Here is a 16,127-nt window from a genome sequence, read left to right as displayed (position 1 = left end):
CCATATTCGAGGAGCGTGACCTTGGAGAAAGAAATGTGGGATAAATTAAGCATTTTAGAGCTTGTAGGGTCAGTTTCATTGGGCAAGACTTGAAATACCACAGAGGTAAAATCTGAATACTTATAGTAGTTTCAAAACCTTGTACAATTTAGTGAGATACCTACTCCCAATCAACTGCATCTTTGATCCAGATTATCACATAAATCACAAATTGATGGGGGGGGGGGGGCTAGGCCAGGATCTCTGGGAAAGCAACCTATCCTGACACGACAGATAAAAAGCGGCTCTGAAATTCCTCATTTGCATGATTCGCTTCAGAATGGTTTGAGAGAATAAAAGCTCTCATTTACAGTGCCAGCTCTGATTTGTGTCTGCCATCTTTTTAGGTATCACTTGAAACAGCTCATGCTTGTGCTTGTGAGACATTTAATTAAGTTACAGTGGCCTTAGACCCCTCCCATTGCTTGGCTTCATTGTCATTCTCATTTGCCTGCTTCTATTTGGTCGGCACATGCCAGCTTCCCTTATTCCTTGTGTATGTCCCTTGTCTGAAGCATGACCAAGTACTTGTGTCTTTCTACTGCTTGCACTTTGCAGCTCCTTTTTTCTTTTTGTTGACGCACTTCATAAGAGTGCATGTCATTAGAGTGCATAACTTTGAAGGCCGTCTCCCTCCTGTACTTCTCTCCATCCATGTCTCTCTTTTACCCGTGTGTTTTTGTCCCCCTTGCTGTTGTTGCTTGCCCCCGCCACCTCTTCATGTTGTTGCTTTCCCCCCTCGTTGTCCGTGTTGCTGCTTGCCCCCTTCCACCCTCCATGTTTTATCGTGCCCCCAGCTAATGTCTGTGCTGTTGTTTGCCCCTCCTAATATAAAAAGCACAAAAATGCAGACACTGCTGGCCGTGTCGGAGCTTTAAAATAAAAATAATACTTTATTCAATCACTCCCTCCACTCCTCCTGTTGTTGCTTGCCCCTCACCCCCTTTGACAGTGATTGCCCCCACCCACCAGCCATAACACAAAAAAGCACTATGACAAGGACACTGCTGTTGCATCATAGTGCTTTTTTCCCAATTTCAGCCATTTAGCACAGTAGCCGCGTTGCTGTGCAACATGACAAAAACATTGACAAAGCCAATGGCTTGCATAGCCGAGACCTATTGATTTTGCCAATTCTTGTTTTTAATACAACGCATAGTGTATAATAACCTTTATTCACTGCTAATGAGACTTTACTATTAGCCAAAGAACAGAACATTTTTTAACAACCTTAGAATAGAGAATGATTAAGCAAAGATGATTCAGTGCCTTCCTGTGCCTTGCAGTTTGTATGCAACGCCTTGATGCTAATTCATAACTCACTGTGCTAAAGTGGAAGGTTTTTTAACTCATGAACTGCAAATAACAAAAGGACCTCTGACAAACAAAGGCAGTAACCCCCTGATGTATCCACATGAAAAGCACATGTATGATCTGCATGTTACATGCTTTGTTTTGCAGCAGGGGCTTAAATTATAAGTCAAAGATGTTACTAGATAAAGCACAGATCTTTCCTGAAAGTACTTTTGCCACAGTCTGAAAAACGGGGACATGTGCAGGTAAGTAGGCAAGTTAATTATTGAAGTTTAGTCCATATGGGTCGAAGTAAAAATGGCCCAATGGCCTCAAAACCTGAACTGGCCTCCCAGAGTGGCCTCTTCATACTCTCTTCTCCCCCGCCCCCCACCATGGCCTCAGTGTAACTGCCTTGGAGAGGAGAACAGCAAATGCATTGCTTTTGTGCTGAGTTGCTGCCGCCCCCCACAGGCCCCTAGCCCCACAGGGGTCAAGGTATGAGTAGCCTAACAGTGAGAGCTACACCTGGCCCCCAGGGAGTCTGTTGCATTCACACCTTCCTCTCTCATCCATCACTGCCTCAGTGTGATGGCCTGGTGGGAGGAGTGGGGAGGAGACTTCTGGGGTTCTGTGGTCTGGGCCAAAAAGAATGGCCAAGCTACAGCCACAAAACCTGCCTCTCAACAACATCACTGCATGTTCACTCGTCCTAGCCCCCACCTCTAAGCACAGCACTGTGTGCCTGCATCCCACCTGCTCATGCCAGCCTTGTATAACAGTGGCTCGCGCAGCTAGACATGGAGGGGGTTGGTTGGTCAGTAGGACATTGTGGGCTATTAACGCTCCAAGAAGCCGGCCTACAGCTTGCACTGAGGCAGAGGCTGACTGACCCCTTTCCCATTCCAACTCTGGAGAAAGGCCTGCCTGGCATGACTTTAAAACACCAAATTAAGTGTTATGTGTGTCTCATGTATGTTGCGTTCGCCTTGTTTGTTAGGCGTGCCCCACAGTTTTCTTTGCCAAGACCAGGCATAAGAAGGCCAGGGCATCAAAACAGAGCCCGATAGGAAACAGTTTCGATGCCCACCTTTTACTACTGCAGGTGCTCAGCACTGGCAGGACCTGGCCCACTATAAGCCCTGCCTGTAGACCGTTTGCTGTACAAGCAACACAGCATTATCCGCGTACTGCAGGATTGGAATTGGTTGCCTCCCCATTCAGGTGTATCCTTTCCGACCTCGGTAAGATGTTTATATATCCTGTTAATATGAAGTAGGAAAAGAAGCTAGGATACACCCATCTCACACCCCTTGTAGTTCAAATTTGGGAAGTAATTTTCCCATGAAGGCTCCACCTGACTCTGACTGTGTGATCCTGATGTAAGCATTCGATAAGAATGAGTAGTTCCATTTCAACCCCCATATTTTCCATCAAGGCCCATAACTTTGAACGATTTACAGATCAAAAGCGCTTGATAAATCACAGAATGCCAAGTGTAGGGCGCCCTTCTTGGCCAGAACATATTTCCCCGCTATCATATAAAGATTTAAACACTGATGTAAGGTCCCTATAATGTGTCTGAATCCAAATTGTAGATTAGACAGTATCTTATTTTCCATAAATAATTAGTGATGGTATCGATGTCGTATAAGTCCAAATATCTTATGACAATTAAACATGCCTGGAGACTCCTGAGCCGCTGGGACTCCTTAAGCTGAAAAAAAAACCTCCGCCACACTCCTTTTGCTTAGTGAAACACGTAAAGGGAGCCTGGAAAAACTATCCCTTCCCTATATGATCATAAACACTCCTAACATAACTAATCCAGGGGATTTGCAAACCTTTATCCAGGGAGAGGCAGTCCAGTATCATGTCTCTTGTTAGGGCGGACTCAGGGTATTTCCATAGTGATAACCAGAGCAGGGCCGGCCATACATGGATAAAGGTATCGCAGTCCCAGATCTTTGATTGATCTAATTAGCAGCAGAGATGGGAAGTGCTTGCAGTCTCCTTAGAAATGTGTTTTTTCTTTTTGCTGGATTACCTTACAGTTGGAAATACCCAATAACTCTGCACTGTACATAGCAATTGGATGGCACAGGGATTCATACATTTTTAACAATATGTCTAGAAATCCACCACCCAGGGGTTGGGTAAGAGAACATAGAGACCTGTTGGCCAAATAAAATTGTGTTGCATGATGAGAGATGTTGAAAGACCATGACCCATGGGAGGAGAAATAAATACCCAGGTAAGGGAAAGTGCTTGTACTGGTCAGAGCGTTGAGGCCAATTGACCGGGTTGATAGGGGCCTGCACTTAGGGCCACAAGACATGGCATGGGACTTGGCAAAATTAGTTTGCAGGTCAAGGGAGGCCATGAAGTTGGTAAAAGTGTGTACTAGGAGATGCAGTACCCTAGGTGTTTATGCTATGAGCATTGTGTCATCTGCATACAAGAGGGCTGGGAGTGGGTTGCCCCGGATTACTGGGACGTCCTGAGTTGTCTAAAAGTGAGGGATGGAGATCGTTCACATATAAATGAAAGAGGGACTAACACACATCTCTACCTGACGCCATGCTGAATTTTGATTTCTCCTGTGACTTCTTCCTGCGGGCTCTAGCTTTCGTTCCCTCATGTAAATGGGCCAGAAAGTGGACCAAAACAGTGTCAAGCTCATAAGAAATAAGAATGTACCCTCATTTCTCCCTGTTTATGTTGTCGAATACTGAAGTCAGGTCCATGAATGCTAGGTAAAGTTGACATCTTTTTAGCCGTGGTATATTTACCTAGCACCAGGTCGCTATTAAGGCATTGCTCTATGAGCCTTAGTTTGCGCCTGAAGCCATATTAACAGCTATAAAGTATAGATTTGGTGTCGATCCAATCAGTAATTTTGTTATATAACCCAGCCCAGTATTTTAGCTGTGCTGTCCAGGAGGGAAATTGGGCTCTAGCGTGCAGGAGATGAGCAGTCCCCCTTTTTAGGTCTTGCCTGACCCAGCGCATGCGCTGGTCTGGCGAGACATTTTGTGAGGGCTCCAAAAAGTGCTACCAGGCCAGCCTAGAGCTACAGTGCATGTGCGCACGCGTCGCGCTTTACCGGGATTACTTTCACTTTCGCGGCCGCGCGGCCGCTTTGATGTTTGATCGATTGCGATCACTTTCCCGGCCGCAGGGCCGCTTTGATGTTCTCCGTGAGGCTTCAATAGATTGCAGCAGTTAAAACAAGCATTGGCATAGCCAACAGGTTTCGCTTTTGGGACCCTATAAGTGTTTAGTTATGCAACTGTTGCATGGCTAAACACTTATAAGGTCCCAAAGGCGAGACCTATTGGCTATGCCAATGCTTGTTTAATGTGGGGACAATGACAGAGGAGCTCCATGATGCGAGTAGGGTAGTAAGTGTAAGACCATTGAAGATAACCGTGAGGAGCAGGGCCCAAAAGGATACATTGTTTCATTAAATCGATGTGGACACTGTCAGGACCCGGTGCTTTGTTGCCTGGGCTCTGATGGATCACAGCCTCGCCCTCCGGCAGAGATGTGGAAAAACGTGGCACTAACAAACATTCAATCAACTTGAAAAGAGCCTTCTAAATGCGGGGCAGCGTAGATTCCTTTAAATTGTTTCTCCCAATTGCTGCTGTGATATGGCAAGAAATTGTGGTAGGGGGCCCGGAACTGGATTTGAGTTCAGTAACACTAGCCCAAAATGTATTGCAGCAGCCCTGTTTGGATGTTTGTAAGAGTGTATCCCAGCAAGAGTTTACAACTTCCCAACAGCGTGTTTTTATGGCTTTTTTTGTATTGCTTACGCAGATTACTCACCAAATAATGATCCGTGGGTTTGGTAGTTAATGCGAGGTGAAGATCCCTATTTGCTTTTGAACAAGCGGTGATAAACCACCTCAAAATATTAGGGGTGGGTTAATCTGGTTTTAATAAACCCCTATTCATTTTGTGGCATAAATTAACAAAATCCTCCTTCACCTGTGAGCCATGGGCCTCCTCAGACAGGCAGGCGAGCACCAGCTGATAGTTAACTCAGATTATGATGTTAAAGTATTGCACAGGGTTTTCCATTTTCCAGACTACTCTTAGTTTATCTGATAAGGATTGGAAATTGTAAAGAGCTGTGTCCCTCCTGGGTTCCTCCCTGTGGTGTGACATTAATTGGATTTCTATTGGGTTGTAGTCACTGAAGGTTGTGGGGACTACCATGCCATTTAGAAGCTGTCTAATCAAATTACCTGTAAGAAAAACATAATTTATATGTAGGGGCCTCACTGTGGTTTGAGGTTACAATGGCCGGCGCGTTTTCCAAGTTTAGTGAAGCGAGCTGGATAAGCGTCTCTCTGCCACGTGGTTCAGTGCGTAAATTGATGGCAGAGGGCTATGCTTTGGGGAGAGTTGCCAATAAACTGGAGATGTGAACATTAAAATCACCTTCCAGGCAAATATGAAATGGGCGTCATCTTGAAGCTGTGTCCTCCCTTAGACTATGTATGAAGATAAATAAAGGCGGAAACCTGGTGTTAGGGATACTTGAGAAATCATTATTGTAAAAGTTGATAATGTGCAAGCAAATTGAGGACCTGACAACTGTTACTTGAAAGCTATTTGCATGTGTTTCGATGGCTTTAACAGTACCCCTCATAGCAGTTTTTTAAAAACAAATGTTATTGATTTTTTTTTTTAAGACCCTTCAAATGGCCGATGTGACATGAAGCGATACAGCATAACGAAGAATTGTCAAGTTACATATGTTGGTCATTTAAGTTCAAAACACACACCCTCGTAGGGCCAATAACAAAGAAAACATTATTTTTGTCTAATACTAACATTGTCCTATTTCAATTGAGCATAAGGAGTAATTACATGCATCTCAGTTATATCTATAGCTGAAATTAAATAGTAACCATTACTACTTTAAAATTTTGATCTCTGCATCTAATCTCAAAGCAGTTTTGATCCAGATATGGGCTATTTGTCAGATGTCAATATAAAATTGTTGCAGAAGAAAAACATTTTTTTGATAGCCCTTATAGCAAGATCAATAATCCTGCAGAACTGGCTGTCTGAAGTTGTCCTCTCCTTTCAACACTGGCGGTCTAAAATGTTAAAATTTAAGGGACTAGAATGTTGTTATGCACTGAGGTCAGGCACATATAATAAATTCCAGAGACTATGGGATGATTTGGAATAAGGAGCCTGTAATTACTGTTACTAAAACTGAGATAATGTGCAATATTTAAATATTTAGTTTCATTCTGTTATGCTATGTAGTGATACGTCGGACGAAGACCTGGCCCCGTAATTCGGTGAAATGGGTGATAAGAACTTGATTTCTATGTCTTTTAAGATTAATGGTTGACTTTGATGAACTCTTCCAATAATAAAAAGAAATATTAAAAAAAGAAAAAAAACAGCAATGGCAGTAAGAAACGTGAATCAATGTGAATGATACTCATTGAAAATAGTCACCAAAATACTTGCCATCCTCCTGGAAGGACCTGCTATCTAGACTGCTATAGGGGGGTCAAGTAGGTCTCGCAAAGATGCAGACTTTCAATAATACCTTAGGGATCATTTCCTTTATTGAAAAAATGAACCAAAAATAGGTGGCTTTGCTATTGCTGTATGCGGAGAAGGCATTCAAGGATAATCTGGTCCTTTCTATCGAAGACTATGAATGGACGACCGTTTTGTACTTCTATTGATGACTGTTTAAGATACCAAAAGCTACATTTCTCCAGGATGGTCAAGCAGACAAACAGCGCTTTCCTCCTTGCTATGGAGTTGTGCATAGCATCAGTGGGAGTGTAGAAATAGCTACAGGGAATTAACCACCCGAGGGCCAGTGGAACATAAGATGTCATTTTTGCTAACAATATTATGATTAAAATGCGGGAAGTCTGAAACTATTAAATATTTAAAAGGAAAATCAGAACATTTTAGCAAAGGCTCCATCTTTAAAAAAATGCAACCAGATCACATTTTTTATTATTTGTCCTCCTCAGATCCTCACCAAACTGTTTGGAGTTCGAGCCTGGCAGAGCAAGTTGACACTCCCAGTAACCTATAAGACACACCCCATTGGTCGGTAGAGATTAATCATTGAACCCTGACCTGTAGAAATTTCCATGTTACCATGCTGCCTTCATAGTTCCAAACGTCTACTTTCACTAGTATGTTAGTCATTACACAAGAATATATACATAGCAATTCCTAAAGGTCCCACGTATTTTGCCACCACTGCTATTTCTGTTAACCACCTCTGGCTAATGCACCGGCTTCTGAAAGAGTCAAGAGACCAGCTCCCAGCCATGGGTATTCTCATTTTCCAAGTATCGAAAAATCATAATATATCACTAATAGGTACTTTTTGTCCCCTGTGTTTGCGCATTTCTGCCTTCCATTTGAAAATTGATAGACATTGGCTTTTTATAAAGACATTCAATTCACTGTAATAATTGGAAATATAATTGTCTTCTGAGGTTTGTTGTGCTCTCACCTCGAGTTTAGGTAAATAATGATGTATTTTCGAAGCATTACGCAAATATATGAACTGCTGTATTTTCTACTACTATTTGAGGTATAGTGAACCAACGTTGACCACAGACTTGTTTTTTTAAACAATCTTTATTAATTTTGATGAGTTAGTATCAGAGAAGAAATAAACAAGAAGAGAGATTCAGCAATAGTACATTGTGAGTGTGTAGTGAATACACCTATAAACGTATTGTTACAATTAGATCCAATTCCGAGCCGCTAATTATCTAAAATTAACAGTACTAATTGTCATTCTCTTTAGACATGACTACATAGTTTTTGGTTATTCAAATGATTATTATCATGATACAATCCCACCAGCTTTGCAGTGTCACAGACAAAAGAAGCAATAAATAAACAACACGTTGACCAAAGATAATGCCAGATTTTGAGAGACGAGCACACACAGAGCGTGTCTTGATCACCTGAAATGCGTATTTTCATTTGGATCCCAACCTCTGCCATATACTTTTCCAATGCTTTTCTTATTTTAAGGAAGAGAAACCTGATTCAACTCAGTGAATCACTTTTCTAGTAACAGGAATATTTGCAATGGGAATTGCTCAGTTCTCTTCAGGGGATTTCCTTCAACAATTCTCAGTTCTACTCTAAGTGTGCCATGTGTCAGACAGGAGTGAGGAACCTATTATAAGTACAAACGTGCAGGTCTAGTCAAATGCCAACACATGGGTGTAATTGGCGCCGATTACAAGATCACCTGGAATTCAGATCGAGCCAATAGTGCGAGTTACCTGCTCCATCATAATCACAGGACTCTTGGGAACACTGCATATCTGTATTGTTTCACATGGAGATTTCGGCTGCAGAAGGAAGCAGATATCTCGACTACACTTTGGGGAAAATAAGGATTTACCCAGGAAATTAGACATAGAGTTACAGATTTTCCATACTTTCTAAGGAAACTACCAGGGTGTACATTGCAATCCCTTTTTGTTCCACCCAGGTGTTGCCTGTACCCCCAGTACCAATAGCTCCGGTTGGGCAGACTTAACAGGGAGAAATCTGGGGATCTTGTAGTGGATAATAATCGATCTTGCCGAATGACATCTCTAAATGCTTATCTAATGCAAAAAGAGGGTCCCTGTGAAAACACATACCCAGGCCGGGGAAGAAAGTCACAATTCAAACACAAAACAACCTGCCTAGTACATAAATTGGTGTAAGCTATCTCATCAATAAATTCAAAGTGCATTAAGTCTCAGTTTAGCCCACTGATTCAATATATACAAAAAAACACAAATCTCAAAGTCAAGTTTGTTACAAATATATGTACATCATATTTATTCAAAATGTTCAATGATTCTTGTGGTACATGCATCAAAAATAAGGTATTTCAATATCTATTCAGATGCCAGCACAACAATAACAATACTCCTAACAAAGCATATTCACCCTGGAGAGACCCAGGCTCAGGCCCCCAACAAAACAATCAAAACTTATCAATCACACTACATACATACCATCCAAATCACATATATCAGTCATTCATAAACGTATAATATAAAATCTATAAAATCAAGCAATATTTATATATGTTGAACATAATAAACCGAAACCAGAACCCCTTATTCTGTACATTGACAAACTCATTTCAAATACACATTATACAGAAACCATGAATTCTATATCTATTGGATTGGTCGACTCATGAATGTTTGAATTAATCAGATGTTCTGGTCCTTTTCATTCCAATCCAAGGTAAGCGCTGATGCGCATTTCCTCAGGGCGCAGAATGAATACGAATCAAACACGGGGGAGGAACCTTGAGGGAATCCCAGGGAGGGGTCAACTGCAACTCCATGAGTGATTAAAACCAAAATGAATGACCAGAAAACTCTAATTTGTATATATAGAGAGATCTCAGAGTTATCTGTGTCTCAGTAGGAAGGGATTCACTTCAGCGTATGATAGATCAGATATTAAGGACAATCCCCTACTATCCAAAGGAAGGCAGGATGTCTGAACTGCTCAACGTAGGTCTAGAATTGGTAGCCTTGGATTAAACCAGTCTGTAAAGATGACTGCGTCCAAGAATAAAGCCTCAGCATAATCCAAGGCTATCGATTCTAGAACTACGTTGAGCAGTTCAGCCACCCTGCCTTATTTTAGATTGTAGGGAATTTTCATATCACATGCTGAAGTGTATTCCTTCCTACTGAGACACAGATAACTCTGGAGATCTCCCTGTATATACAAATTAGATTTTACTGGTCATTCATTTTGTTTCAAGTTGGTTATGGGCATTTTTTAAACAAAATTCTCCACAGTTCACCCATCCCTGGGATTCTCACCAGATTCCTCCCCCAGTGTTGATTTGTATTCAATCTGAGCCTTGAGAAAGGTGTGACAAATATCCTGGGTCTCCACCGAAATGCGCATTGGCACTTACCTTGGATCAGAGACGTTTTAAGGCATGGGCAAGGTGGGCCCTGGGCCCCAGTCTTTCAGGGGGCTCCCTGATAGAGCCAACCCATTTCTACAGAATATTTTCTTGACTACCTATAATAATTCTTAAACAGATTGTTTTAATAACCGTTTTCCTTTCTTTTATTTTTAATGTGGGTGAAGTGAGAGTCTATCACAGACATTTTGCAGAGAAATGTTGTGTTTATTTTTCATGCAACATCCATGAAAAAATTCTTTTGGATTAAAGCAGGACCTCTCATATGAGAAATGGGAGGGTATCAGAGAGCTTATTTGCAGTAATATTAGTGAACTGCTGATGTGTTACAATATTGTCACTATCAGTATTAGATGTAAATACATTTAGAATTTGGACAAGTGCGCAGGTTTACTCAGTGACATGGCCAAAGAGGACATGAAAGAACTGAAATTGGTTTATAAATTAAAAGCTGTTCCGAACAGGGGCCCCCAAATAAATTTGGCCCAGGGCCCCAAAAATCCTTAAGATGTCCCTGCCTTGGATTGGTATACATGCACCAAAACACCTGATTAACTCAAACATTAATGAATCAAGCAATCCAATAGATGATATTGAATTCATGGTTTCTGTATAATATGTATTTGAAATGAGTTGTACAGAATAAGGGGTTATGATTTCAGTCCATGTTGTCTAACGTATATAAATATTGCCTGATTTGATTGATTTTGTGTGTTTGTTTAAGGATGACTTGTGTATGCGGTTTGGCTGATAGGTATATAGTGCGACTGATATGTTTTGATTGTTTTGTTGCGGGCCTGGGTCATTCCAGGGTGAATATCTTTTCTTAGGAGTATTACCATTGTTGTGTTGACATCTGAATATATATTGTAGATACCTGATTTTTGATGAATGTACCCCAAGAATCATGGAACATTCTGAATAAATATGATGTGTATACATATTTGTGACCAACTGGTTTTGAGATTTGTTGCTTTTTGGTATATATTGAATCACTGAGCTCAATTGCGACTTATTGCGCTTTGAAATTATTGATGAGATATCTTAGGTTTTCTTTTTTTTTAACTATCACTAAATGCTTACTCAAGCCATAGATAGGGTTTAAATGTGTAATGCACATTGTTTTGAATGCTGTTAGACAGACTAGAATTTAAACATTACGTTTCATTTGATATTACATTACCAACATCATATACAACATTGGTTTATTACAATTTTATGTCCATAATTTTCACAATGCTTTACCTGCTTGGATAACATTTATTACACTTGATTAAGACATTGAAATAACTTCCTCTTTAATAGCTGTAGCAGTTATTCAAGATTTGTTTCTTGAATTTCCCCAGATCTCTGATGACACAGTCAGCTCACCATTTGTGATTTCAGTGTACATGCATTCATTTCTTAACAAGCCCCTGAAAAGCAAAAAAAGAAATTCAACATCTACTCATATAAAAGTTACAATATATATGTGAAAGTTTAAGCACTGCAAAATGATGGGAGCAACACTGAACACTGCAAAATGTATTAAAGGCAGTTTGGATGAATTAAAAAATGTGCCTTTCTTATTTAGACATGTATGACTAAACAGGGTTACATACTTTTTCTGCACTTTTCCCTAATACTTAGTCCATACATTCTGTTGCAAGTAGTGGCAAGGTACAGCTTTACTAATTAACATTTTACGAAGAAGCCCAGGTAACATTTTCAAAATGCTTTTTGGATTAACGTGGCAGATTTAGTTTCTGTCTACTGGGTAGACTGGTTACAAACTTAGTGCTCTTCCAGACCCTACCATCTTGGTACCAGATAGCAACAAAAGTTAACATGTTTCAACCTTGGCTGTGCCTAAACTGACCTTCTTCAAAATTTGGTGAAATTGTATCTCATGTCCTTGAATGTGATCTGAGCCTTATTGTGGAGGTGAGTATTTAATTTGAAATGTAATCTACAGTACAATTCACACCTGAATCCTTGCAGACAGTTTTCTACAGATATTACAGTACTTTGAAAGCAGTTGTTAGTGATGTTAGAAATTGGATTACTGGTTGGCAGAGGTATGCACTCTGTCCAAGCAGGAACCACAATCCTAGTCAGGATAAGTCACAACACACCCTAAATTAACCTGTGCTTATCCCCTCGCAGCTTGGCACAGAGCAGTCAGGCTTAACTTAAGAGGCAATGTTTAAAGTATTTGTGCAACACTTCAAAAAGTAGAATAGTAAAAACACCACAAAATACTTCACACCAGGTTAGAAGAATAGTGCTTAATTTTATGAATAAAATAAGAGCAAAGATCCAATAATTAGAACTGGAGTTAGGAATTTTTAAAGAATAAACTGATATGTAGTGCTTAAAAGCTTAAAGTGCCAATCGGGGCTATCTGGTCGTGCTAGACAGGGTCAAATCCAAAACTTCAGGCCGACTACGATGGAGCGTGGGTCGGATGCAGGCCTTGGCCAGCTGCAAAGTACTTTGGTTGCGTCATCCTTAAAGACGAGATGCGGAGTGCAGGCAAGGCAATGCATCATTGAAGAAAGGTTTGAGGTGCAGGTGAGGCAATGCATCGTTGTGGATCTACCAAGGAAGGTGGTACATCAGTTCTGAGCCGCACAATGGTGTGGATGCGTTGAGAATGGAGTCTATGCGCCGCACAGTCAGTGATGCATTGTACTCGATCCTCACAATGGCGGTAATGCATTTGCAGTATAGAAGATGTGCCAGTTCCACGTACTTTGCGTCAACAGCAATGCATGGATTCTGCTGAAACAGCACTTCCAAGGGTCCAGGACTGGGTTGAGACCACTTGGCAGGGCTGACTCACAGATGGCGGAGCACAGGTACTGCAGCAGGTGAGTTGGAAGTCTTTTATGTCCCGAGACTTCAATCAGGTGATACGCCAGCAAGCCCTTGGAGTCACTCTGGTTCTGGGTTCAAGTGATGTAGGTCCAGTCCTTCTCACCCAGGCAAGGAGGGCAGCAGGTCAGCACAGCAAGAACGCAGTTTTTCCAGAGAAGCAGTACAGCAGAGTGGCAGTCATTCAGCAGCACAGCAGTCCTTCCTGGCAGAGTTTCCACAGGTCCAGAGGTATACTAAAGTGGTAGGGTCAGAGGTCCAGTTCTTTTACCCAGTGGTTCCTTTGAAGTGAGGACAGTTCAAAGAAGGGTCTCTGAAGTGCATAGAGGGTTTCCTTTGGGGTTAAGCATTCCTTGTGTGGGGACAGGACATAGCCTATTCAGATGCATGTGTGAGACTGTGTCAAGCTTATCCTTCCCATCCTGCCCAGGATGGCCCATCAAGATGCGGACGGTCCATCAAGTCACACCTAACCTCTATTTGTGTGTGGCTATCTAGATGGAATGCTCAAAGCCCAGCTGTCACCATCCCCAAACGTGTATTGGAACCAGGCTGCAGGCACACAGGGCAGAAAAATGACATCTTTCTAAAAGTGCAAAAGAAACAATTGATGGACGGAATGCTGGACAATGCTCAAGAAGTACTTTATTCGGTTCATTTACAAAAACCATAAAAGTGTACACACATCAGGAATAGGTCCCCTAAAAATACGTTATTTTTCTTTAAAAGAAAATATAAATACAGACATTATAAATAACATTCTAAAATGTATCTGACTACTCTCTTCCAATTTATTCTTTTGCTCAGTCTCATAACTATGGTCAGAAAATTCGCAATATTAAAAATTTCCCAAGTATTTGACAACAATTGCAGGTACAGAAGGGCCGGTTTTACCTGTCTGAAGCCTTTATCTTTAATTAGGGGTAATATAAACTTTTTCCTTATTGGGATAAAATATGTGCAAAAGAACAAGAAGTGCGTGGTGTCCATGATGGAATATCCATCACAAGGACAAATTTCTAAATCTTTCACATTTGTCCAACCCGGACAACCTGTAATGAGAAGATGCATTTTGTTTAACCTAAATCTGGTCAACAAGAATCTATGATTGGAATTGTTAACCACTCTCAAATACAATTCCATCTCCCCAGAATTTGTTAACAACTGATGCGCTCTTACAGTAGGTTTAGACAATTCTTTATCTTCCCTTTCTAGTCCCGTGATGAGCCTATGTGTATGTTTTACCCATTTCACATCCCCCTTAACTAAATTGGATGGCTGACTATACAATTCAGGACGGCCTAAAGTGTCCGCTATCTTTTTAATATAGTTCAGCCAGGGAATGGAGTTGCATCGCTCAAGGGCTAGGCAGTCCCTTAATACCTCATGATTTAATTCTAGGTCTGCATTCAACCACACTGTGATCCATTTTAAGAGTGGTGCAATTGCGATTCAGTCCACCAGGTATTCCAACCCACATTCTTGGTGGACAATAAACCCCGGTGTGGATTGGGGTACAGATAAAATACTCTTTAGGGACTTGTCTTCCACACACTGCAGCGATTTTACATCTTTAAAACCCCATGAGTCTGCTCCATACAAGGCCAAAGAGACACATTTAGCGTCATACACCTTTAAAACAGCCTGCAGTGGTTTCACGCCTAATTTCCGCGCAAATCCTAGTACTGACAGGGTTGCTCTAGACAGAACATTACGCTTGGCTGCCAATTGAGGCAGCCATGAAGAACTATCATCGAAAATAACCCCTAAGTATGGAAATCTAGAGACTTTAGACAGGACATTTCCGTTACAATGCAAATTCTTCATTTGTTTGCCCTTCGGTCCCACAGTCATTACATGGGATTTAGAATAGTTAACAGTTAAATCTAAAACTTTCATCAAATCATAAAATGAGTTTAGAAGCAACTGTAATCCTACCATGGTACGTGCCAAAAGATCGGCATCATCTGAATAAAGTAATGCCGGTATTGTAAACTTACCCGCCCTCGGTATGTCCTTACATGCTCTCCCTAGGACCACACCAAGGTCGTTGACATAAAGGGTAAAAAGAAGGGGGACTAAAATGCAGCCTTGTCTGACCCCACTCAAAATCTCGATCTTGCCCGTACAGTTACCCTGGCGATCATACCTAACTGTAGCAGTAAGGTCCCTGTGAAGATCTGCCAGGAAGTACACAATATTTTCATCAATGCCTAGTTTTAGGAGTATGACCCACATCTATTTACTCGATCAAAGGCCGATGAGAGGTCCATGAATGCTATATGTAATGAACCCCTTTTGGCAATTGTGTACTTCCCAATTAAAAGTTGGAGATTAAGACATTGGTCCATAGTACCACGACCCTTCCTGAATCCAAATTGGAGAACCCAGAGGGTGTTTGTCTCTTCCAATTTGTCACAGAGTTTACTCAGGACCACCCGTCCTAAGACCTTTACTGCAGAATCAATGAGTGAGATCAGACGATAGTTGCTGGGGTCCCCTCTATTACCTTTTTTGAATATCGGCACGATAACTGATTCCGACCAAGTAGTTGGAATTCCGGATTTACAAACTCTATTAAAAACATTAGCTAAAACTTTGGACCATAACTTGACATCTGATTTGAAGAGGTCAGCAGGAACGCCGTCTGGGCCCGGGGCCTTATTGCTAGTCATTTTCCCTATGGCGTCTGCCACCTCTTCCACCGTAACCGAAAAAGTATATGGATACAAAGTGACAACGGGTGAGCCCTCCTCACCCGAATTTGTCACCTCATAAACTGATTTAAAATGCAAGAGCCATGACTGTTCCTGTATGTTGCAATCTAACACATGATTACAAACATCATTAAAAAAGGGTTTGTTAACAACGGACCAGAATTTAGCACTATTCTTCAGCACATCAATGGAGGTCAGATCATACCAAGCTGTTTCCCTAATCTCGCGCTTTCTAGTCTCAA

At 41.3% G+C, this 16,127-nt stretch overlaps 1 protein-coding gene across 1 annotated transcript in view; it reads right to left on the bottom strand.

Moving 5' to 3' along the window:
• Nucleotides 1–7,961: 7,961 nt before the first annotated feature.
• The window catches only part of LOC146861754 (purpurin-like), a 218,715-nt gene continuing 210,549 nt past the window's right edge, over nt 7,962–16,127 (bottom strand). Inside the window, exon 6 of the mRNA XM_085640934.1 lies at nt 7,962–11,727. Coding sequence (XP_085497060.1) covers nt 11,717–11,727 — 11 coding nt within the window. The 3' untranslated portion in view covers nt 7,962–11,716. The remainder of the gene's footprint in view (nt 11,728–16,127) is intronic.

Source organism: Triturus cristatus, chromosome 2_2 (assembly GCF_964204655.1).
Source record: "Triturus cristatus chromosome 2_2, aTriCri1.1, whole genome shotgun sequence".
NCBI classification, from domain to species: Eukaryota; Metazoa; Chordata; class Amphibia; order Caudata; family Salamandridae; genus Triturus; species Triturus cristatus.
This window is presented reverse-complemented; position numbering and strand designations above follow the sequence as displayed.